At 42.6% G+C, this 24,781-nt stretch overlaps 1 protein-coding gene across 1 annotated transcript in view; it reads left to right on the top strand.

The window, feature by feature from the left end:
- Positions 1–12,620: 12,620 nt before the first annotated feature.
- LOC137309073 (uncharacterized) overlaps positions 12,621–24,781 on the top strand; it is a 32,224-nt gene continuing 20,063 nt past the window's right edge. Inside the window, exons 1-5 of the mRNA XM_067977397.1 lie at positions 12,621–12,803; positions 15,547–15,720; positions 17,415–17,436; positions 20,388–20,537; positions 21,046–21,242. Of these exons, the coding sequence (XP_067833498.1) occupies positions 12,621–12,803; positions 15,547–15,720; positions 17,415–17,436; positions 20,388–20,537; positions 21,046–21,242 (726 nt within the window). The remainder of the gene's footprint in view (positions 12,804–15,546; positions 15,721–17,414; positions 17,437–20,387; positions 20,538–21,045; positions 21,243–24,781) is intronic.

Below are 24,781 nucleotides of genomic sequence, written 5' to 3'. Positions count from 1 at the left end.
CTCAGCCTTGAATATATTCAATGCATCAGCATCCACAGCCCTCTGGGGTCGAAAATTCTGAAGATTCACAGCCCTGTGAGTGAAGAAATTCCTTCTCATCCCACATATAAATGGCTGTCCCTTTATCCTGAGACCATGCCCTCTAGTTCTTGACTCTCCTGCCAGGAGAAACAACCTCTCAGCATCTACCCTATAAAGTATCGTCAGAATCGTATCTGTTCCATTGAGATCAACTCTCATTCTTCTGAACACCAGGGAGTTTAGGCCGATTCTTCTCAATCTTTCTTCATCGGACATCCATCTCACCCTAGAAATCAATCTAGTGAACCGTCATTGTACCGCCTCCAAGGCAAGTACATCCTTCCTTAGATAAGGAGACCAAAACTGTACACAGTAATCCAGTGAGGTCGCTCCAAAGCCCTGTATAATTGTAGTAAGACTTTCTTATTCTGGCACTCCAACCCCTTTGCAGTAAAGGTCAACATGTAATTTGCTTGCTCTACCTGCATGTTAACTTTCTGTTTCTTCTACGAGGGCACGTGGAACTCTCTGAACACCAACATTTAATAGTTTCTCACCATTTCAAAATATTCAGTTTTTCTATTCTTTCTACCAAAGTGAATAACCTCAAATTTCCCCACATCATACGCCATTTGTCACCTTCTTGCCCACTCACTTTAGCTGTCTATATCCCTTTGCAAACTCTTTGTGTCCTCCTCACAGCTTATTTTCCCACCTAGCTTTGTATCATCAGCAAACTTGGATACATTACACTCGGTCCCTTCACCTAAGTCATTAATATAGATTGTAAATAGTTGAGGCGCAAGAACTGATCCTTGCTGCACCCCACTATTTGCAACTAACTGAACAGAAAATGGCCTATTTATTCCTCCTCTCTCTTTTCTGTCCGTTCACCAATCCTCTGTTCATGCTAATATAAAACTCCCAACTCTATGAGCCATTATCGTGCGCAACAACCTTTCATGTGACACCTTATTGAATACCATTTGGAAATCCAAATATACTACATGCACAGGTTCCCTTTTACCCTGATATCTCCATCCTCAAGTATCTCGAATAAATTTGTTAAACACGATTTCCCTTTCATAAAACCATGTTGACTCTGCTTAATCATATTATGATTTTCTAAGTGCCCTTTTGCTACTCCCTTAATAATGGATTCTAGCATTTTCCCGACGACTGTTGTCAGGTTAACTGGCCTGTAATTCGCTCCTTTCTTGAATAGCGGGGTCACATTTGTTACCTTCCAATCCGCTGAGACCATTCTAGAATCAAGGGAATTTTGGAAGATCATAACCAATGCATCCACTATCTCTGCAGCCAGATGTAGCCATCAGGTCCAGGGAATTTATCGTCTTTTAATCCCATTAGCTTATGCTTTTTTTATCTTCACCTGTGAAGACAGATACAAAATATTTGTTAAACGTCTCTGCCATTCCCTTATTCCCCATTATAATTTCACCTTTCTCAGCCTCTAAGAGACCAACGTTTCCTTCATGGCGGCCTTTCCCCTCAGTAAGCTGCGGCACTAACCATGAGTGTCCTAATTGTGACCATTTTGTTTCAGGATCCGAGCGGTTATTTTGCTAATCTTCACGGCAGCCAGTTATGTTCAACATGACTATCTTGCCCCCCAGTAAGTTGGCTGCCTTGCCCCTCAGTTAGGTGGCCACCTTCCCGGTGGCCATTTCGTTTCAGGCTCATGGCATTGAAGTTGTTGTTCATGATTCCATAGTTTCATAGTTGGTGTGGCACAAGACGAGGCCATTCAGCCCACTCTACCTATGCCAGCTCTTTGAAGGGGCTATCCACTTAGTGCCATTTCCCACTCGAGTCTTTCTCCACAGCGCTCATGGGGGATTTGTATTAATAGTTGTAATGTGTAAATATATATATATATATAGAGAGAGAGAGAAAGAGAGAGAAGCAAAATGTGCTCTTCACTTTGCCCCAAGTGTCTTTCGTTTTCTCTCTCTCTCTCAATTTTTGTTCTCTTCTCTTTAGATTATTTGCTTTTAACTGGGGATTTAATTTTTCAGTGGCGTTTGCTGAGAGATTGCATGTATAACGGAATGAGTAAGTGAGTGAGTGAATGTGAGGTTGCTCTGGGCCCTTGCTATGCCTTTTGATTCCATTGCTTTGTTTTTAATCAAATCCTTTCCTCTCTCTGTCCAGTAGAATTTTGTAATGGAAATGCTGTAATGAAGATGTGGAAAGAAAAATTTTGGGAGGAGGAGGAATCCTTGGACATGAAGCTTTCCCTCCAGAGGGGACTGACTGAGGCCTTCACCACAGGCTGTACCCAATGGGGCTCACGTGTGTTGTGTCTGGGTCATTGTGGGATCACGGGTTCATTGTAGGATCACTGGAACACTGAGGGATCACTGGATCACTGTGGGGTCACAGTGAGATCATTGGATCAATGTGGGCTCACTGTGACACTATGGGATCACTGCAAAACTGTGGGATCACTGGGACGATTGTAGGATCACTGGGACACTGTGGGGTCACGGTAGGATCACTGGATCACTGTGGGCTCACTGGGACACTATGGGATCACTGTGGAACTCGGGGATCACTGGGTCACTGTGGAATCACTGGAGCACTGTGGGATCAATGGTACACTGTTGAATCATTTGGTCACTTTCGGATCACTGGGTGACTGGCGGCACTTTGATTAAGATGCTCGCCTTAACCCACTGTAAGATGGCTGCCTTACTGGTGGCCATTTTGTTTCAGGTTCACGGTCTTGAAGTTGTTTTTTATAATATCATAATAGGTACAGCTGAGGAGGAGGCCATTCGGCCCATTGTGCCTGTAACAGCTCTTTGACAGAGCTATCCAATTAGTCAGATTTGCCAGCTGCTCTTTCCCGATAGCCCTTATGGGGGCTAGTTGTAATAGTTGATGTTGTTGTTTTCGCCATCGTCGTCGTCGTCGTCGTAATATAAATATAAAAGAGTTGCTAATAAATTGAATGGAGAATTCAGGAGAAACTTCTTTACCCAGATGGGCGAATGGTCTGTTTCTGTGCTGGGCTGTAATCTATGTATTATATATAATATAAAGATATATAGTTGTTGTAATATAGGGAATTCAAGAGAAACTTATTTACCCAGTCGGGCCGAATGGCCTGTTTCTACCCATTCTATGTAAAGTATATATAAATATATTATATATATGTACAAGTTGTTGATATAGTAGATGTTGTATAAATGCAAGTTGTTGTTGTACAGGAATAGAAATCAAGGAGAAAAGTAAAAAAACGGAGAGAGGGGGAGAAATACAAAGATTAAAACAGAGATTGAGAGAAATGGAATAAAATTCAAACACAGATGCAAAGGAGAGATCGACAACTAGCAAGGGGGACATGGAGGCAGATGTAAAAGAAGACAGAGAAGGCAGAGAGAGGAGACAAGCAAAGACATACAGAGAGAGAGAGCGACGTATAGGAAAAGATCCAAGAGTAACAGATAGGAAAAGATTGAGACATAAACAGCGACAGACAGCCATTAAAGTATAACTGGAAATAACAACATAGAAAATCACACGGAAAATAAACAGATATAAACGATATACACCTAGAAAGATACAATGAAAGATGGACAAACATATAACGTGACAGGAGGGGAGAGACAGGAGTGAGAATAGAACACAGAAATCATGAAATAACCAAACAAACCGTGTAATCAGCATGTTGTGTGTGAGAGTGCTGACTAGCAGAACAGTAGTTGGTAGAGCAGGCCAGACAGTTCTTTTTTTTATTCGTTCATGGGATGTGGGCATCGCTGACGAGGCCAGCATTTATTGCCCATCCCTAGCTGCTCTTGAGAAGGTGGTGGTGAGCCGCCTTCTTGAACCGCTGGATTCCATGTGGTGAAGGTTCTCCCACAGTGTTGTTAGATAAGGAGTTCCAGGATTTTGACCCAGCGATGTTGAAGGAAAGGCTTTATATTTCCAAGTGAGGATGGTGTGTAACTTGGAGGGGAAATTATGGGAGGTGGTGTTCACATGTTCCTGCTGCTTTTGTTCTTCGAGGTGGTTGAGGTCGTGGGTTTTGGAGGTGCTATCGAAGAAGCCTTGGCGAGTTGCTGCAGTGCATCCTGTGGATAGTGCACACTGCAGCCATGGTGTAACGGTGATGGACGGAGTGAATGTTTAGGGTGGTGGATGTGTTCCAATCATGCGGACTGCTTTGTCTTGGATGGTGTCGAGCTTCTCGAATGTTGTTGGGGCTGCACAGTTCATGTTTGTTCCAGGGTAACAATCTTGTGGATTTAATTTTGAAATTTCTAAATGTGATCCCTGGAGGCTGCACAATAAAGTCCCTCAGTCTTGTGTATCTGACCCTGACAATTACTTACTGCAGGAAATTCCCAGCTGCTCTGTGTAGTAAAAAATCATCTGATAAGCACAAGCCTGAGAGCAAATCGACTTCAGCATATCTGAAAGCCAATGTCACTTAAAAGGATTATTAATGACATATTGTTAAAGATCACAAAGCAGAGGAAAGATCACCATAGCAAAAATAACGATTCCTGGAGGGGTTGAGGTCGTTTGATCCCCTCCGACTTAATTTGGTCACGTTGTGAACACTGAGAGAAAACAAGTGAGGTGTCAATTAATCGTGGGTTGTATTTGTAGGAACCTACTTTTGACAAGCCACCGCCCCAGAGGTGTGGTTCTGTGTTAAAATTATCTTTCAAAGCTGGGCAGAAGTTGAGTGGGGAGAGACACAGATCCACCACGACTGCTCCAACCGCGCCTTTCGCTTCCTGGTACCACCGCCTCACCTGGAATCTTCCTGATTGCTCGCTGCCTCCCAGCTTGAAACCTCGATACAGTTTTACAGATTGCCTGTGAAGCAGATGACCTGGCTACAAGAGAAAGCCACGCTACACAACAACGGTATCCACCAAAATACCTGGAATCTTCCCGGCAAGCTTGAGCCAACCAAGAGTATATAACTTTCGTCATAGGCTTAGTCTAAAATCGACATTGGATTTCCAAACTATTATGCATTTTGGCAATTCAGAATGCGTTGTTTTATTGTTGTTAAAGCAGTAATAAATCGGGCATAAACCCAAGGCGTTGCTTAAATTCTAACGTCAATTTTTCTATTGTATTAATAATAAATGATTGTTTTCTTTATAAAATCATGGTTTGTGCTGGAAGTTTCTTTAGGAAAAAGAGCCCATTAAGTTAAACATAAAAATAAACCTCGTGGAGATAAAAAGGCAATGCCCCAAATGAACCATACAATAGAACCATAGAAAAAATACAGCACAGAAGGGGGCCATTCGGCCCATCGTGTCCGCACCTGCTCGAAGAACGACCAGGTGCCCATTCCAATCCCACCTTCCAGCACCCGGTTCGTAGCCCTGCAGCTTACAGCAATTTAGGTACAGGTTCAGGTACTTTTTAAAAGAGTTGAGGGTCCCTGCCTCTACCACCAATTCGGTCAGCGAATTCCATACACTCACCACCCTCTGGGTAAAAAAGTTTTTCCTCATGTCCCCTCTAATCCTGCCGCCAAACGGCTTAAATCTGTGTCCTCTAGTTCTTGAACTCTCCACTAGGGGAAACAGGTACTTCCTATCTACTCTATCTGGGCTCCTCATAATTTTGTACACCTCAATCAAGTCTCCCCTCAGCCTCCTCTGCTCCGAGGAAAATAACTCCAGCCTATCCAATCTCTCCTCTTAGCTGCAATTTTTCAAGACCTGGCAACATTCTTGTAAATCTTGTCTGCACTCTCTCCAGAGCAATTACGTCCTTCCTGTAATGTGGTGACCAGAACTGCGCACAATACTCCAGCTGTGGCCTTACCAGCGTTTTATACAGTTCCATCATTACATCCCTGCTTTTGTATTCTGTACCTCGGCTAAATGGAGAGCATTCCGTATGCCTTCTTCACAACCTTATCTACCTGTACTGTCACCTTCAGGGGCCTGTGCACGGGCAATCCAAGGTCTCTCACTTCCTCTATCCATCTCAATATATTCACGTTTACTGCGTATTTCCTTTTACTGTTTGTCCTCCCTAAGTGCATTATCTCACACTTCTCCGGTTTGAACTCCATTTGCCACTTTTCCATCCACTCCACCAACCCATTGATATCTTGGAGTCTACAGCTATCCTCTTCACTATCAACTGTACGGCAAATTTTAGTGTCGTCTGCAAATTTGCCAATCATGCCCCGTACTTTCAAGTCCAAATCATTAATATATACCTCGAACAGCAAGGGACCAATACTGAACCTTGTGGCACACCACTGGAAACAGATTTCCATTTGCAAAGGCATCCATCGACTTTTACCCTTTGTTTCCTGTTACTGAGCCAATTTTGACTCCAATTCGCCACATTTCCCTGTACCCATGGGCTTTTACCTTACTGACCAGTCTGCCATGTGAGACCTTGTCAAATGCCTTACTAAAATCCATGTAGACAACATCCACTACACTACCCTTATCAATCCTCCTTGTCACTTCCTCAAAGAATTTAATCATATTTGTACGGCATGACCTTCCCTGAACAAATCCGTGCTGACTATCCCTGATTAAACCATGCCTTTGCAAGTGACAGTTTATCCTATCTCTCAGTATTGATTCTAACAGCTTACCCACCACTGAGGTGAGACTGACCGGCCTATAATTGTTCGGCCTTTCTCTCGTACCCTTTTTAATCAATGATACTACGGTTTGCACTCTTCCAGTCCTCTGGTTCCTCCCCGGTATCTAGTGAGGATTGAAAAATGATCCTCAGAGCATCCTCTATTTCCTCACTGGCTTCCTTCAATAGCCTAGGAAACAATCCATCCAGCCCTGGTGAATTATCAACTTTCAAGGATTCCAGTCCCTCGAGTATTTCTTCTCTCGTTATGATTACCTTATCCAATATTTCACAACACTCCTCTTTAACTGCTACTTCTGGATCATCCCTTTCTTTTGTGAATACGGAGATAAAACATTCATTTAAAACACTACCCAAATCCTTTGCTTCTACACACAAGTTACTCTTATCATCTCTGAAAGGTCCAATCTTTTCCTTAGCTATCTTCTTGTTCTTAATGTACTGATAAAACATCTTTGGGTTTTCTTTAATCTTACTAGCTAATATTTTTTCATGTCCTCTCTTTGCTTTCCTTATTTCCTTTTTTTACTTCATCCCTGTACTTTCTATACTTCTCTAGGTTTTCTGCAGTGTTTAGCTTTCTGTGACAGTTAAAAGATTTCTTTTTCTGCTTTATCTTGTCCCGTATACTTCTAGACAACCAGGGGGCTCTAAATTTGGCAGTGCCGCCCTTTTTCTTTGAGGGGGCGTGTCTGCATTGTACCCGTAGAATTTCACGTTTTAGTGCCACCCACTGGCTTGCCACTGATTTCTCCTCATGTAGTTGTGCCCAGTCCACTTCTGCCAAATCACCTCTTAGTTCTGTAAAATTTGCCTTCCCCCAATTTAAAACGTTTACTCCTGATTTAACCCTGTCCTTTTCCATAATAATGTTAAAAACAACTGAACTGTGGTCACTATCCCCAATATGGTCACCCACTTTCACTTCACCCATTTCCCATGACTAAATCTAGAATTGCATTCCCTCTTGTTGGGCTTGTCACGTAATGGCAAAAAAAGTTCTCCTGGACACTGATCAAGAATTTTGCGCCCTATGTGCCCCTCACACTGTTTGAATCCCAGTTGATGTTAGGGTAGTTGAAGTCCCCTACTACTATTGCCCTCTTATTTTTGCACTCAGAAATGTGCCTACATATTTGTTCTTCTATCTCCCTTTCGTTATTCGGGGGTCTAAAGTACTCTCCTAGTAGTGTGACTGCCCCTTTTTTATTGCTTAGCTCAACCCATATGGCCTCGGTTGACGATCCATTTAACATAATATCCCTTCTCACAAATGTAATTGATTCTTTAACCAATTATTCTAAACCCCTCCTTTTTTATCACCTACTCTATTCTGCCTGAAAAGTCTATATCCAGCGATATTGAACTGCCAATTATCCCCCACTTTAAGCCACATTTCAGTTATAGCAATGATGTCATGCTGCCCTGTGTCTATCTGTGCCCTTAGCTCATCTGCTTTGTTTGTAGTACTCCTTGCATTGAAGTATATACCCTTTAACCAATCAAATTCCTGTGCTGAACACTATTTAACCTTTGCTTCTTTTGCCTTTCTGAGTCGCTAACTACGTCACTAATTGTTTTACTACTTCCCGTTTCCTGGTGTGAATTTGTCCTATCTGTACCTGCCCTTTGGTTCCCATCCCCCTGCCATACTAGTTTAGACCTTCCCCAACAGAACTAGCAAATTTCAACCGCGAGGATATTGGTCCCGGTTCTGCTTGGGTGCAACCTGTCCAGCTTGTACAGGTCCCGCCTTTCCCAGAATCGGTTCCAATGCCTGAGGAATGTAAACCCCTCCCTCCTACACCATCTCTCAAGCCAAGCATTCATCTGGTCTATTCTCCTATTTCTGCTCTCGATAGCACGTGGCACTGTGAGTAATCCTGAGATTACTGGCTTAGAGGTCCTGCTTTTTAATTTATTTCCTAACTCACTATATTCCGCTTGCAGGATCTCATCACTTTTTTAACGATGTCGTTGGTACCGATATGGACCATGACCTCTGGCTGTTCACGGTTCGCCTTCAGAATTTCTTGCAGCCGCTCCGTGACATCCTTGACCCTAGCACCAGGGGTCTCCTGGACACCATCCTGGAGTCACGTCTGCGGCTGCAGAAACGCTTACCTGTTCCCCTTACGATGGACTCCCCTATCACTATTGCTCTCCCATTCTTTTTCCTCCCCTCCTGTGGAGCTGAGTCACTCGTGGTTCCATGGTCTTGGCTCATGCTGCATTCCTCTGATAAGCCATCTCCCCCAACAATATCTCAAGCGGAATATCTGTTTGAAAGGGAGATGGCCCCACGGGACTCCTGCTCTCCCTGCCTACTACCTTTGCACTGCCTGGCGGTCATCCATTTAATTTCTGCCTGCGTAATCTTTACCTGCGTTGTGACCACCTCACTGAACGGGCTATCCACGATAATTTCAGCATCGCGGATACTCCACAACGAATCCACCCGCACGTCCAGCTCCTAAATGCAGATAGCCAGTAGCTGCAACTGGACACACTTACTGCACACATATTCGCCAAGGACACCAGCAGTGTCCATGACTTCCTACATAGCGCAGGAGGAGCATAGCACGGGTGAGAGCTCTGTTGCCATGACTTGCCTTAGATTATGAAGTATAAAATCACTTTGCACCTTTTTGCTCCTCCATCTGTACCACGTATAACTTTCTCAGTGAGCTGCTGAATTCTGTAATAAATCAAAATGTACTCTCACCCCTTCTGCTGTGTTACTAAACTGGACAGGATTCTGCAGCGCTCTCCTGTTCTGTTACTATTACAAATGCTGTTATTGTTTCAGATAAAAGAAAAATATGAATAATGGAGAAATAAATCAAATCCCAGATTAGAACTACATTCAGATTGAGTCCAATTTTAATCTGATTAATTTGATAGAAGCTAGAATTACATTCTCTACACAAAATGGCTAATTTGCCCTTTCCTCCGAATGTTTGATCTCTCCTTCTCCGTAAGCATTTTGTCCAAATAACCAAATGTTAATCCTTTTATTTTGCAGAAGTTCACATTTTGTTGTTTAATCCCCTCACTGCACTGCTGTATTTGTGTTAAACACCAGCTAGTGCCATTCTCACTCAGTTTGTATTTTTAACTATAGTGTAACAGTGATTTAACACGAACAGCAAATGAAAACTCTCCGTGTCTCTCTCCATAAAAGGCTCCGCCTACCCAATAAGATGGCTGCCTTATTGCTGGCAATTTTATTTTACGATTGCGTGGCAATTTTGTTTAAGCTTCATGTGGCCAGTCAGTTTAACGTGACCATCTTGCTCCCGAGTAAGATGGCCGCCTTGGCCCTCAGTAAGCTGGCCATATTGTCCCTCAGGAAGAAGTCTGTCTTTGTTTCGGGTTCTTGGCGTTGAAGTTGTTGTTCATAGTTTCATAATATATAAGGCACAAGAGGACACCATTCAGCCCAATGTTCCTGTGCTGGCTCTTTGAAAGGGCTATCACATTAATCCCATCTCCCCTTCTGCTCTTTCCCCACAACCCTTATGCCCTTATGGGGGCTTTGCAGTAGTAGTTGTAATGTGTAAATATATATATATATATACATAGACACACACAACCTGTTGTTGTAGTCGTTGCTGTAATATATAAATACAAAGTATTATTGTTGATAAAGATTGTCTCTCAATCTTTTACTCTAAAGATTCTTCTCCTTTATAAACTGGGGTTTGTTTCTGTGTAAATGAATGTCACTGAGAGATTGTCCTGATAATTGAGTGAGGGATCTTGCTGTGTATTAGGTTTTTTTAAAAACTTCCTTGCTTCGGCTCATTAAATGTCATGAATTTATTTTAACGCTTTGGCTAATTGGAAAAAGCCACATACTGTGAATTGACCGCAAATTACAGGATTTGTGTCCACTGCTAATTAAAACAATCCAAAGAACAAAGGGAAATTTCAATCACCTTTGAAAACTGCAACAAAAAATGGTGAAGTAGCAAGTAACGGCCCAGGCTTTTTGCCCCCTGATCCAGTAACAGAACAGGGGCAGTTTGAACCCTGCAGCAAACACTAACCAGGACAGACAGACAGAACGCACCTTTTGAGGGGAATGAGTGAGTGGCAAAGCAGGAGAGAAAATCGTGCAAACTTTTATTAGAGAGAGAAGCAACATGTGTTCATCAGTGTGTCCTTGGTGATGTTCTCTCTCTCTCAATCTCCCAACATTTCTCTTCTCTTTAGATTCTCTGCTTTGTAACTGGGGATTGTGTTTGTCGATGGTGTTTGCTGAGGAGGAATGTTTATGTGGAAATGCTGCAACATGAAGATGTGGAAAGAGGAATTTTAGGAGGAGGAGGAACCGTTGGACAAGAAGCTTTCTCTCCACACGGGACTGACTGAGCCCTTTGCCACAGGCTTCACCCGATGAGGCTCACGTTAGTTGCGTCTGGGTCACTGTAGGATCACTGGGTCACTGTGGGATCATTAGGTCACTGTGGGATGACTGGGACACTGGGACACTCTGAGATCTCTGGAGAGAGAGAAAAGGATTTGATTAAAAACGAAGCAAGGGATGAAAAAGGCACAACAAAAGCCCAGAGCTCCCTCACACTCACTCACTCACACACTCATTCTGTTACACAGCAACCTCTCAGCAAACACCATCGGCCTATAAAGAAAGGGGAATGTTTAAACTAATTTGACAGGGGGATGGACACCAGGATGTAACATTGCAAAGGAGAAACAAGGTACACAAATGATTGGGTGAGACAGATAGAACTAGAATAAGAAATAGTACGTTATTAGATGGGACCAGATTAAGACAGAATACAAGAAGGTCTAAGATAGGCTTATGGTGCATGTGTGTAAACGCACAAAGCGCGGTAAATAAGGTTGGTGACCTGTAGGCGCAAATAGTCACATGGCAATATGATGTCGTGGCGATAACAACGACCTAGCTCAAAAAAGGGCAGGATTGGGTAGTAGATATTCATGGATACAAGGTGTTCAGGAAAGATAGGGAAGGAAACAAAGTAGAGGGAGTGGCAGTATTGAATAAGGTGAATATTGCAGTGCTGAAGAGAAAGGATGTCCTGGAGGGGTCAAGGACAGAATACAATTTGGTTCGAGTTAAGAAACAATAGAGTTGCCGACACACTACTGGGAATATTCTGTAGGCCACCAACTAGTGGGAAGGAGATAGACGAGCAAATTTGCAGCGAAATTACAGAGAGGTGCAAAAGCCATAGAGTAGTGATAATGTGGGACAACAATTAACAAAATATAGACTGGGATAGTGATATTGTAAATGGCAGAGAAGGGGAAGAATTTCTGAAGTGTGTTCCAGAGAAACTCGTTGATCAGTATGTTTCTGGCCCAAGGAGGAAGGAGGCATTGCTGGATCTGGTTCTGGGGACGGAGGTGGGTCAAGTAGAGAAAGTGTCGCTAGGGGAACATTTAGGGAACAGTGATCATAATATCATAAGCTTTAGATTAGCTACGGAAAAGGACAAGGAGCAATGGAGAGTAAAAATACTTAATTGGAGGTGGACCAATTTTAGTGGGTTGAGAACGGATCTGGCCCGGGTAAATTGTTATCAAAGACTGGCAGGCAAACCTGCAATCGAACAATGGGCGGCATTAAATGTGGCGCTGGTTTTGGTACAGTCTAGGTACATTCCCAAGATGTGGAAAGGTAGGGCAACCAAAGCCAGAGCTCCCTGGATAACGAAAGCGATTGAGAGTAAGATGAAGCGGAAAAGGGGGGCATGTGACAGATATCAGGTTGATAATACAAGTGAGTACCAGGCTGAATATAGAAAGTTCAGAAGGGACATAAAAACGGAAAGAAGAGGGGCAAAGAGAGAGCATGAGAACAGATTGGCAACTATCATAAAAAGGGAATCCAAGTCTTCTGTAGGCATATAAATCGTAAATGGTTAGTAAGAGAAGGGGTCACGCCAATTAGGGACCAAAAAGGAGAATTATGCATGGAGGCAGACCTATCGTTGGAGGCAGATGGCATGGCTGAGGTACTAAAGGAACACTTTGCATCTGTCTTTACCAAGGAAGAAGCGACTGAAAAAGTCTCAGTAAAAGACAAGGTAGTTGAAATACTGGATGGGCAGAAAATTGATCAAGAGGAGGTATTAGAAAGGCTGACTATACTGAAAGTAGGTAAGATTCTTCAGCAGAAGTGCTGAGTGGATGATCCATCTCGGCTTCCTCCCGATATCCCCACCATCACAGAAGCTAGTCTTCAGCCAATTTGAATCATATCACGTGATTTCAAGAAACAGCTGAGTCCACTGGATACACCAAAGGCGATGGGCTCCGACAACATCCCGGCTGTAGTGTTGAAGTCTTGTGCTCCAGAACTAGTCGCGCCTCTTGCCAAACTGTTTCAGTACAACCACAACACTGGCATCTACTCGACATTGTGGAAAATTGCCCAGGTTTGTCCTGTCCACAAAAAGCAGGACAAATCCAATCTGGCCAATTACCGCCCCATCAGTCTACTCTCAATCATCAGCAAAGTGATCGAAGGTGTCCTCCACAGTGCTATCAAGCAGCATTTACTCACCAATAACCTGCTCACCGATGCTCAGTTTAGGTTCAGCCAGGACCACTCGGCTCCAGACCTCATTACAGCCTTAGTCCAAACATGGAAAAAGGAGCTGAATTCCAGAGCTGAGGTGAGAATGAATGCCCTTGATATCAAGGAAGCATTTGACCGAGTGTGTCACCAAGGAGCCCTCGTAGAATTGAAGTCAATGGGAATCAGCGGGAAATCTCTCCAGTGGATGGAGTCATACCTAGCACACACGAAGATGGTAGTGTTTCTTCGAGGCCAATCACATCAGTTCCAGGCATTGCGGCATGAGCTCCTCAGGGCAGTGTCCTAGGCCCAGCCATCTTCAGCTGCTTCATCAATGACCTTCCCTCCATCATAAGGTCAGAAATGGGAAAGTTCTCTGATGATTGCACAGATTTCAGTTCCATTCGCAACCCCTCAGATAATGAAGCAGTCCCTGCCCCTGTGCAGTAAGACATGGACAACATCCATGCTTGAGCTGATAAGTGGCAAGTATCATTCATGCCAGACAAGTGTCAGGCAATGACCAGTGTCTAACCAACTCCCCTTGACTTTCAACGGCATTCAGAGGAGGGAGCATTCTACATCTGCCAAGAATGCCTGGCTCGAATTGGCAGAGTAGGTGACTAGGAGAAGCAACATCTCCCGCAATTGGGTCCAGTGTAGGAGCGCTTCAATGACCTAACCAGATTAGGAAAAGTGAGTACACTTACTGATTCATCCTCTGATGCATCACTTTCATGGTCATCCTTACCCAAAGCAATGCATCTATTGAGTGACTCTGTCACCCTCACTCACCCAACAGCTGCATTTTCTCCCATCAACAAGGTCCGCTCGGATGTGAAGGCTGAAATATCGTTTTCAAGCTGGGAATTTTAAAAAAGGGGCAAAGCCCTAAAGATTAAATCACGAATCTCACGTGTGACGGCCTTAGCTCAAGATTTTAATTATACTGGTGGTGCAGGAAATTATGAGGATAGGTTGCAGGAACTTTGTTTTTAGTCCCTTGACTTTAGAATGTTGATCAGTGATCTGATTGAGGTGTTTAAGACGATGAAAGGATTCGATATGGTAGATAGAGAGAAACTATTTCCCCTGGCTGCGGGGTCCAGAACAAGGGGGCATAATCTTAAAATACGCAAAAGTGGACTTGAAACAGCTACTTGATGGTAAATCAGTGTCAGAGCAGTGGGAGGCATTCAAGGTGGAGATTCACGGGGTTCAGATTAAACATATGCCCACAAAGAAAAATGGTGGGACTACCAAATATAGAGCACTCTGGATGACAAGGAGCATCCAGGGTAAGAGAATGCAAAAAAAGAGAAGCTTATGTCAGACACCGAGAGCTGAATACTGCAGAAAGCCGAGAGGACTATAGAACGTGCAGGGGTGAAATTAAAAAAGATAATTAGGAAAGCAAAGAGAGGGCGTGAAAAAATACCGGGAAGTAAAATTGAGGAAAACCCAAAGATGTTTTACCAATACATAAAGAGTAAGGGGATAACTAAGGAAAGATTAGAGCCAATTAGAGACCAAAAAGGTAACCTATGTGTGGAGATGGAAGATGTGGGTATGGTTCTTAACGAATACTTTGCATCTGTCTTCACAAAAGAGAGGTCCAATGCAGAGATTGTATTTAAGGAGGAGGAGTGTGAAATATTGAATGGGAAAAATAGCGTGAAAGGAAGAATTAAGGGCTTTAGCATCTTTGAAAGTAGATAAATCGCCACGCCCGGATGAAATATATCCCAGACTGTTAAAAGAGGGAACAGCGGAGGCTCTGACCATCTTTTTCCGAACCTCCCTGGCTACAGGAATGGTGCACGAGGATTGAAGGACTGCTAACGTCGTATCGTTATTTAAGAAGGGAGAAAAGGTTAAACCAAGTACTAACAGGCCAGTCAGTCTTACCTCGGAGGTCAGCAAATTATTGGAATCAATTCTGAGGGACAGTATAAACCGTCATTTAGAAAGGCAGGGATTAATCAAGGACAGTCAACATGGATTTGTCAATGGAAGGTCGTGTCTGACTAACTTGATTGAGTTTTTTGAGGAGGTAAGAAGGAGGGTCGATTAGGGTAATGCGTTTGATGTCGTCTTCATGGATTTTAGCAAGGCTTTTGCCAACGTCCCATTTGGCAGACTGGTCAAAAAAGTAAAAGCCTATGGCATCCAACGGAAAGTAGCAAATTCGATCCAAAATTGGCTCAGTGGCAGGAAGCAAAGTGTAATGGTCGACGGCCGTTTTTTTTAACTGAAAGGATGTTTCCAGTGGGATTCCGCAAGGCTCAGTACGAGGTCCCTTTCTTTTTCTGGTATAGATTAATGATTTAGACTTGAATGCAGGAAGCATGATTAAGAAGTTTGCAGATGATACAAAAAATGGCCGTGTGATTGCAAGTGAAGAGGAAAGCTGTGCACTGCTCGAAGACAGCAATGGACTGGTCACGTGGGCAGAAAAGTGGCAAATGAAATTGAATCTGGAGAAGTGTGAGGTAATGCATTCGGGGAGGTCAAACAAGGCAAGGGAATACATAAAAATGGGAGGATACTGAGAGGTGTAGAGGAAGAGGGGTCCTTGAAGAGCATGTCCCCAGAATCCTGAAGGTAGCAGGACAGGGAGACAAGGTTGTTTAAGAAGGCATACGGTATGCTTTCCTTTATTAGCGGGGACATAGAATATAAAATATAATAGCAGGCAGTTTATGCTAGAGCTATATCTTTGGAGCAGAGGAGGCTGAGGGGTGATTTAATTGAGGTGCATGATATTATGAGGGGCCTAGATAGTATGGATAGGAAGGACCTATCTCCCTTAGCAATACGTCTATACTCAGGGGGCATAGATTCAAAGTGATTGGTGGAAAGATTAGTGGGGAGCTGAGGAAAAAAAATCACCCAGTGAGTTTTGGAAGTCTGGAACTCACTACCTGATGGGGTGATAGAGGCAGAACCCCTCATCACATTTAAAAGTTACTTGGATATGCACTTGAAGTGCCATAACCTACAGGGTTACGGACCAAATGTTGGAAAGTGGAATTAGTCTGGGTAGGTCTATTTCGACCGGCACAGAAACAATGGGCCGAATGGCCTCCTTCTGTGCAGTAAATTTTCTATGTTTCTATGTTTTTAATGCGTCAAAATGCAAGAAGCATTAATAAACTTGCAGAATGGGTGCATAATTGTCAAATGATTTCAATATAGATAATTGTGAGGTGCTGCATTTTGGGGCAAAGTAGCAAAGGGATCTCAAGGAAAAGATACAAAAAACACTAAAAGCAGCAATGCAGATTAACAAGACAACGAAAAGGCAAAGGAAGCACTGGGATTCATTTCTACCAGGATAGAATTGTAAATAAGAGATGCTATGTCAAACTTGTAAAGAACTTTGGTTAGACCACACTTGGAGTACTGTGCTCAGTTCAGGTCTCAATATATGAAAATGGTATGGACGCTTTGGAGAAGGTGCTAAAAAGATTCACAAAGTTGATACCAGAACTGAAAGATATAGTTATCAGGAAAGGCTGAAAAGACTGGGCCTCTATTCTCTAGAAAAGATGAGGCTGAGAGGTGGCCTGATAGAGGTCTTTCAGGGAATGAAATGGTCAGATCGGGTAGACACAGAGAAAATGTTTCCAATTGTGGTGGAGTTCAAAACTAGAAGCCATAACTATAAGATAGTCACTAATAAATCAGATTGGGAATTCAGGAGAAACTTCTTAACCCAAAGAAAAGTAAGAATGTGGGATGCGCTACCAAAAGGAGTAATTGAGGCAAATAGCATGGATGCATTTAAAGGGAAGCTATATAAGCGCACGAGGGAGAAAGGAATAGAATGTTATTTTGATCGGGTTCGATGAAGTTGGGAGATGAAGCAAGGTGGGAAGAGGCACGTCTGGAGCATAAATGTCGGCAAACACAAGTTGGGCTTAATGGCCTGTTTTTGTGATGTAGACTCAATGTAACTTTTCTTCTCATTTACTGTCCCACACTCGCTGCTGCCCGAGTTCCTGTTAAGTAAGTATATCAAGCGACTAAATTTCCAAATCATGTTTAATTTTATTACCATTCTTGTAATTTACTGCCCTATTCCTTGCTGCGGTTCGAATTGCTGCTAAGTATCCATATCTTGCTATTAATTCTATGAACCATGTTTCACTCGATTACTGTTCTTGTCATTTACTGTCCCAAGCTCGCTGCTGCTCGAGATGATGGTAAGTGTCTAATTGTAGCTTAAAAATTAGAGGGGGTATGCGCGAGGGGTGACATAGAATCACCGGTTCATAGAAAAGTTACAGCACGGAAGGAGGCCATTCGGCCCATTAAGTCCATGCTGGCTCTATACAAGTGCGATCCAGCTAGTCTGAATCCCCCGCCCTCTCCCTGGAGCACTGCATTTTTTTTTTTTTTTTTGCTTTCAAGTGCTCATCCAGTTCCCTTTTGAAAGCCATGATTGAATCTACCTCCACCACCTGCTCTGGCAGGGCATTCCAGATCCTAACCACTCACTGTGTGAAAAAGTTTTTCCTCCTGTCATCTTTGTTTCTTTTGCCGATCACCTTAAACTTATACCCTCTGTTTCTTCACCCTTCCATCAATACATTTGAAGGGGGAACAGGGATGGGCAATATATTAAAGGCCTACTTGTGGTTGTGAGGTTTAATTAACAATGGATCCCTGAGCTTGTGCCTATTCTTACAAGGTCCTAGGGTTGTGTCAGTAGTTACAAGGGGATCGAGAGACGGTATTACTATTTACAGGGCGATCCAAAGATGGTAAAAAATATTGGCAGGGGACACAGAGATAGTAGTATTAGTTACAGGGGTATCCGGAGGCGGTATAAATATTTATTGGGTATCCAGAGATGGTACTAATATGTACAGAGGGATCCAATGAGGGTGCTAATATTTGCAGTGTTATCCAGGAAATGCATAAATATTTACAGCGGATCCAGAGGCGATACGTATATTTACAGCGGATCCAGAGATGATACTGACATCTGCAGAGGATACAGAATTGGTGATGATATTTACAGGGGATCCAGAGATGGTCCTAATATTTACAGGTGATCCAAAGATGGTACTAATATTTAAAGGGATTCAGAGGTGATACTGGTATTCATAGGGGACACAGAATTGCTAATAATATTTACAGGGGATACAGAGATGATACTGGAATTTCCAAGGGATACAGAATTGCTAAAAATATTTACACGTGATCCAGAAATGGCACTAATATTTACAGGGAATTCAGAGATGGTACTAATATTTAATCGGGGTCCAGAGATGGTACTGATAATTAGAGGGGATGCAGCGAAAGTATTAATATTTAGTGAGGATCCAAAGGCGGTACTAATATTTACAGACGATCCAGAGATGTTACTAAAATTTACAGAGGATCCAGCAATTGTACTAATATTTACAAAGGATCCAGAAACGTTGTTAATATTTACAGGACGAACCAGAGATGGTAATAATATTCATAGGGGGTCCAGTGAAGATACAAATATTTGCTGTGGCTCCAGAAACGGTACTTATTTTTACAAGGGTTCCAAGGACGGGGATCCAGAGGTGGTGTTAATATTTACAGGCGATCCAGAAGCTGTACTAATATTTGCATTGAGTCCAGAGATGGTACTAACATTTACAGTGGGACCCAGAGAGGGTAGATCTTTCTCAGAGGAATCCAAATATTATAATGTTAACAAGGAATGCAGAGGCTGTACTAATGTTTGCAGAGGGATCCAGAGATGCTACTGATATGCACAGGGGATACAGAGATGATAATAATATTTACAGGGGATCCAGAGACGGTACTAATATTAACTGGAGGATACAGCCAGGGCACTAATATTTACAGGGGAACCAGAGCCAGTACGATTATTTACAGTGGAAGCAGAAATGGTGCTGATAATTACAGCGGAACCTGAGGCAGGTAACAATATTTAAAGGGGATCCAGATGCGGTATTAATATCCACAGAGGATTCAGAGAAGGTAGAAATATTTACCAGGGAATCCAGAGGCGGTAGCAATATTTACAGGGAATCCAGAGGCGGAAATAATATTTACAGAGGATCCAGGGACGATACTATTAATCACAAGGGATCCAAAGCGGGATTAATGTTAACAGGGGAATCCAGAGTCAGCATTAATATTTACAGGGGATCCAGAGACTGGACTAATGTTTAGAATGGGATCCACAGATGTTAAAAACATTTAGACCAGAATCCAGAGAATATATTAATATTTTCAGGGGATACAGAGGCGTACAATTATTTACAGGGGATTCATAGACGGTACCAATATTTGCAGCGTATCCAGAGACGATATTAATATTAAAGAGGATCCAGGGACGCTAGTAATATACAGAACGCGATCCAGAGTTGGTAAAACTATTTACAGAGGATCCAGAGACGATAAAAAAATTGCAGGAGATCCAGGAACGGTAGTAATATTTGCAGGATGATCCAGAGACGGTGCAAATGTTTACAGGACGAACTACATATTATATTTTATTAACAGGGGGATTCAAATACAGTACTGATACTTCCAGGTTATCCTGAGGCGGTACTAATGTTTACATTGAGTCCAGACATATTCCTAATATTTACACTGGGATCCAGATAGGGTAAAGCTTTTACAGAGGTATCCAGAGATTATAATAATATTTACAAGAAATGCAGAGACGGTACTAATATTTGAGGAGAGATCCAGAGACGGTATTAATATTTACAGGGGAACGAGAGACTATACGAATAGTTACAGTGGAAGCAGAAACGGTACTGATATTAACAGTGGATCCAGAAGCGGAACTGACATTTACAGGGACGTTAGTAACATTTATACGACGATCCAATAATGGTAATAATTGCAGGGGATCCAGTGATGGCCCTCATATTAACTGTGCGATCCAGAGTCGGTATTAACGTTTAAAGGGGATTCGGAGATTGTACTAATATTTAAAGGGGATCTGGAGACAGTAACAATGGTAATAGGGGATCCAGAGACGGTACTAATACTTACAGTGGATCCAGGTACGGTACTAATATTTACAGGGGATCCAGAGATGGTACTAATATATACAGGGGATCCAGAGACTGTACTAATATTTAGAGGGCATCCCAGCCTGATGTATAATTTTCCTGTTTATGTCCCTTCCTTACAGTTGACCTATTGACGATTGCGATCCTGTCTCGGGAAAAGTGTGCTCTCTCCAAATGTGTCATTCGCTACCTGGTGGAGATGGCAACGGCTCATCTACTGGTCTTTATCATCGATCTGATACTCAGACAGATTCCAGTTGCTTATTCGAAGGGTTTGAATTCCTGCGGTCCATCTACTTGTGTAATATCCACGCCGTCCTGCTTTTCGCAGCCACAGACTGTTCTGTCTGGTTCACCATCACTTTCACCTTTGATCGATTAGTGGTTATTTGTTGCCAGAAGCTGAAAACTAACTATTGCACCAAGAAAACGGCGGCTGTGGTTTTGGGAACAGTAACTGTTCTGAACTGTTGAAAGAACATGTTCTGGTACTTTATGGCCGGTGGTGAATATTTGTTCATTAATCAACCCTGGTTTTTTGATGCTACATGGGAAGTTCTAATTTCACAATGTAGGCAGCAATTGAACTCGTTCATTGTGTCCTCACACAGGGTGTTCCATTAGTTCTGATTCTGCTTCTCAATGTCTTCACTGTCAGATGTATTTTCTTGGCCAGCGGAGCCGGCAGGAGACTCCGGAGCCTCAGCAACGGGGACAGTCCCGGAAACCCAGAGATGGGGAGCCGAAGGAAATCCATAATTTTACTCTTTGTTATATCAGGGAACTTGATACTGTTATGGGCGATGTTTATGGACAATTCTATATGCAACTGGAAGGTGTGGTTCGACTATGAGTCTGCATTTGCACCTGCGTTTATACAAGACCTGGAGTTAATGCTCCAGCTCCTGAACTGCTGCCCAAACACTCCTATTTATGCCATGACACAGGCTAAATACAGAGAGCAGTTGAAGAATGTGGTGAAATATCCCTTAACTGTATTTGTTAAATTCATTAAATAATGAAAAGTTCTGAAACCTTTCTAAGAGCAGAGTGAGTTCTATGGCATACGGTGTCTGATTCTCTCTCCACAAGGCTGCAAACACTGTGTAATCTGCAAAGTAAGTGTCGGTGATCAGTGTGTTAACGGTGCTTGAGGTGGAGGAATGTTCCGATAGTGTCGACAGCGGTAATGTTAGATTAGGGTCACCACAAGTAATGGTAGAGTGGGACAAAGATATTAGAATAGGGTCACCACTAGTAAATTTAAAGCAGTGTCACCACCGATAATGTTAGAATATGGCCACCACCATTAATTCTACTGTTTGATCACCATGTTAGAGAATGGTCACCACAAGAAATGTTAGTGTGGAACAAAGCCAGTAATGTTAGAGTAGGTTCAGGACAAGTAATGGGAGAGTAGAGCCACCAAGAGTAATGTTAGAGTTGGGTCACCAACATTAATATTACAGTCGTGTCACAACCATTAAATTTATAGCAGCGTCACCATCAATAATGTTAGGCAATGGTCACCACCATTAATTTTAGTGTTGGATCACCACCAATAATGTTAGAGTATGCTCAATACCAGTAATATTAGAGTAGGATCAACACCGGTAATATTAGAGTAGCGTCACCACCAGTGATATTAGAGTAGGCTCATAACCATTAATGTTAGAGTAGGGTCACCAACATTAAAGTGAGTACAGTGTCACCACCAGTAATATTAGACTGGGGTCACAGCCAGTAATGTAAGATTAGGTTCACCACTAGTAATGATAGATTAGAGTCACCACCACGTTTAGAGTCGGGTCACCACAAGTAACATTAGAGTAGCGTCACCAACTATAAAGATAGAGCAGGGTCATCACCGGTAATGTTAGATTAGGGTCACCACAAGTAATGTTAGATTAGAGTCACCACCACTAATGTTGGAGTAGCGTCACCACAAGTAATTCAAAGGTATGACCACCACCTTTAATGATAGACTAGGGTCACCATCATCAATGTTAGAGTAAAGTCACCAACAGTAAAGTTAGAGCAGGGTCACCACCAATAATGTTAGCGTAGGGTCACCACCATTAGTGTTAGAGTGGGTCACCAGCAGTAATGTTAGTGTAGGGTCACCAATATTAATATTAGTGTTGGATCACCACCAGTAATGTTAGAGTAGGTTCAGGACCAGTCATGGTAAAGTAGAGTTTCCAACATTAACGTTAGAGTAGGGTAACCAAGCAATAATGTTAGAGTAGGGCTACAACCAGTAATATTAGTGTACGGTGACCAAAACTAATGTTAGATTAAGGTCAGTACTAGTAATGCTCGAGTAGATTCGCCACCAGTAATGTTACAGTCGATTCACCAACAGTAATGTTAGAGTAGCGTCATCACCGGTGATGTTTGAGTAGGGTCACCACCAGGAATGTTAGAGTAGGGTCACCAGAAATATTGTTATAGTCGTGTTACCACCAGTAATATTGGACTATGGTCACCGCCAGTAATGTTAGAGTAGGCTCACCACCAGTAATTTTAGAGTAGGATCACCACCAGTAATATTAAAGTAGGGTCACCACCAATGCTGTTAGAGTAGGTTAACCACCAGTAATGATAGAGTAGAGTCACCAGCAGTAAAGTTAGAGTCGACGCACCACCATTCATGTCATAGTTGGATCACCACAAGTAATGTTAGAGAAGGGTCACAACCAGTAATGTTACAGTAGGTTCGCCGACAGTGATATTGTCTTTGCGTCACCAGCAGTAATAATAAATTAGCGTCACCAACAGCAAAGTTAGATTAGCAATATTAGAGTAGGGTCAGCACCAGTAATGTTACATTTCTGTCGCCACCAGAATGTAAGAGTAGGTGCGCCACAGGTAATATTGGAGAACGTTAAACACCAGTACTTTTAAAGTAGGGTTAGCACTAGTAATGTTAGAGTGGGATCACCACAAGTAATATAAGTGTATGGTCACCGCCAGTAATGTTAGAGTAGGTTCACCACCAGTAATATTAGAGTAGGGTCACTACCAGTAATGATAGAGTCGGTCACTGCCAGTAACATTAGCGTATGGTTAGAAACAGTAATATTATAATAGAGTCACCACCAGTAATGTTAGAGTAGGATCATCAGCATTAATTTTCGAGTGGATTCACCAGCATAATGTTAGGGTAGAGTCACCAGCAGTAACGTTAGAGTAGGTTTACCACCAGTAAAGTTAGATTAGGATCACTACAATTAATATTAGAGTATGTACACAACCAGTAATGTTAGGGTAGAGTCACCACCACTAATGTTGGAGTAGAGTCACCACTCGGGATGATAGAGTGGTGTCACCTCCAGTAATGGTGGGGTGGAGTCACCAACGTTAGAATAGGCTTACCACCAGTTATGTTAGAGTAGAGTCACCACCAGTAACGTTAGAATAGGATCACTACCAGTAAGATGAGAGTATGGTCACAACGAGTAATGTTAGGGTAGGTTCTCGACAAGTAATATAAATGTAGGGTCACCACATTTAATGATAGAGTAGGGTCACCGCGAGTAATATTACAGTAGGGTCACCACAAGTAATGTTAGTATTGATTTACGGCCAGTAATGTTAGATTAGCGTCATCACCCGTAATGTTAGTTTAGGGTCACCACCTGTAATGTTAGAGTAGCTTCACCAGAAGTAACGTTAGAGTAGTGTCACCACCACTAAAGTTAGAGTAGCGTCACCACAAGTAATATTAATGTAAGGTCACCACCGTTCATGATAGAGAAAGGTCACCATCATTAATGTTAGAATAGAGTCAGCAGCAGCAATGTTAGAGTAGGGTCACCACCAATAATGTTAGGGTTGCATCACCACCATTAATGTTAGTGACGGATCATCACAGTAAAGTTAGAGTAGGATCAGCAGCCAGTAATGTTAGAGTAGGACCGCCACCAATAATATTAGTGTAGGGTCACCACCAGTAACATTAGAGTAGGATCACCAGCAGCAATGTTATACTAGATTCACGACCAGTAACATTGGACGAGCGACACCATCTATGATGTTAGAGTCGGGTCACCAGTAGTAACGTTAGAGTAGGATTACCACCAGTGATGTTGGAATAGGCTCATCACCAGTAATGTCGGAGTAGTATCACCACCAATAATATTAGACTAGGGACACCACCAGTAATGTAAGAGTTGGGTCACCACCAGTAATGTTAGAGTAGTGTCTCGACCATTAATATTTGAGTTGTGTCATCACCAGTAATGTTAGATTAGGGTCACCACCAGTAATGTTAGATTGGCGTCACCACAATTAACGTTAGAGAACGGCCACCACAAGTAACATTAGAGCAACGTCACCTCATGTAATGATAGATTAGGGTCACCGCCAATAATGTTACAGTAGGGTCATCACCAGCATTGTTTCTATGGGGTCACCACCAGTGATGATGGAGAAAGGTCACCACCAGTAATATTAGAATGGGTTCACCACCAGTAATGTTAGAGCAGTTTCATCACCAATAATGTTAGAAAAG

This window comes from Heptranchias perlo, chromosome 3, assembly GCF_035084215.1.
Source record: "Heptranchias perlo isolate sHepPer1 chromosome 3, sHepPer1.hap1, whole genome shotgun sequence".
NCBI lineage: Eukaryota > Metazoa > Chordata > Chondrichthyes > Hexanchiformes > Hexanchidae > Heptranchias > Heptranchias perlo.
The sequence above is the reverse complement of the archived record's forward strand: the minus strand, read 5'-3'. Positions and strand labels throughout refer to the sequence as shown.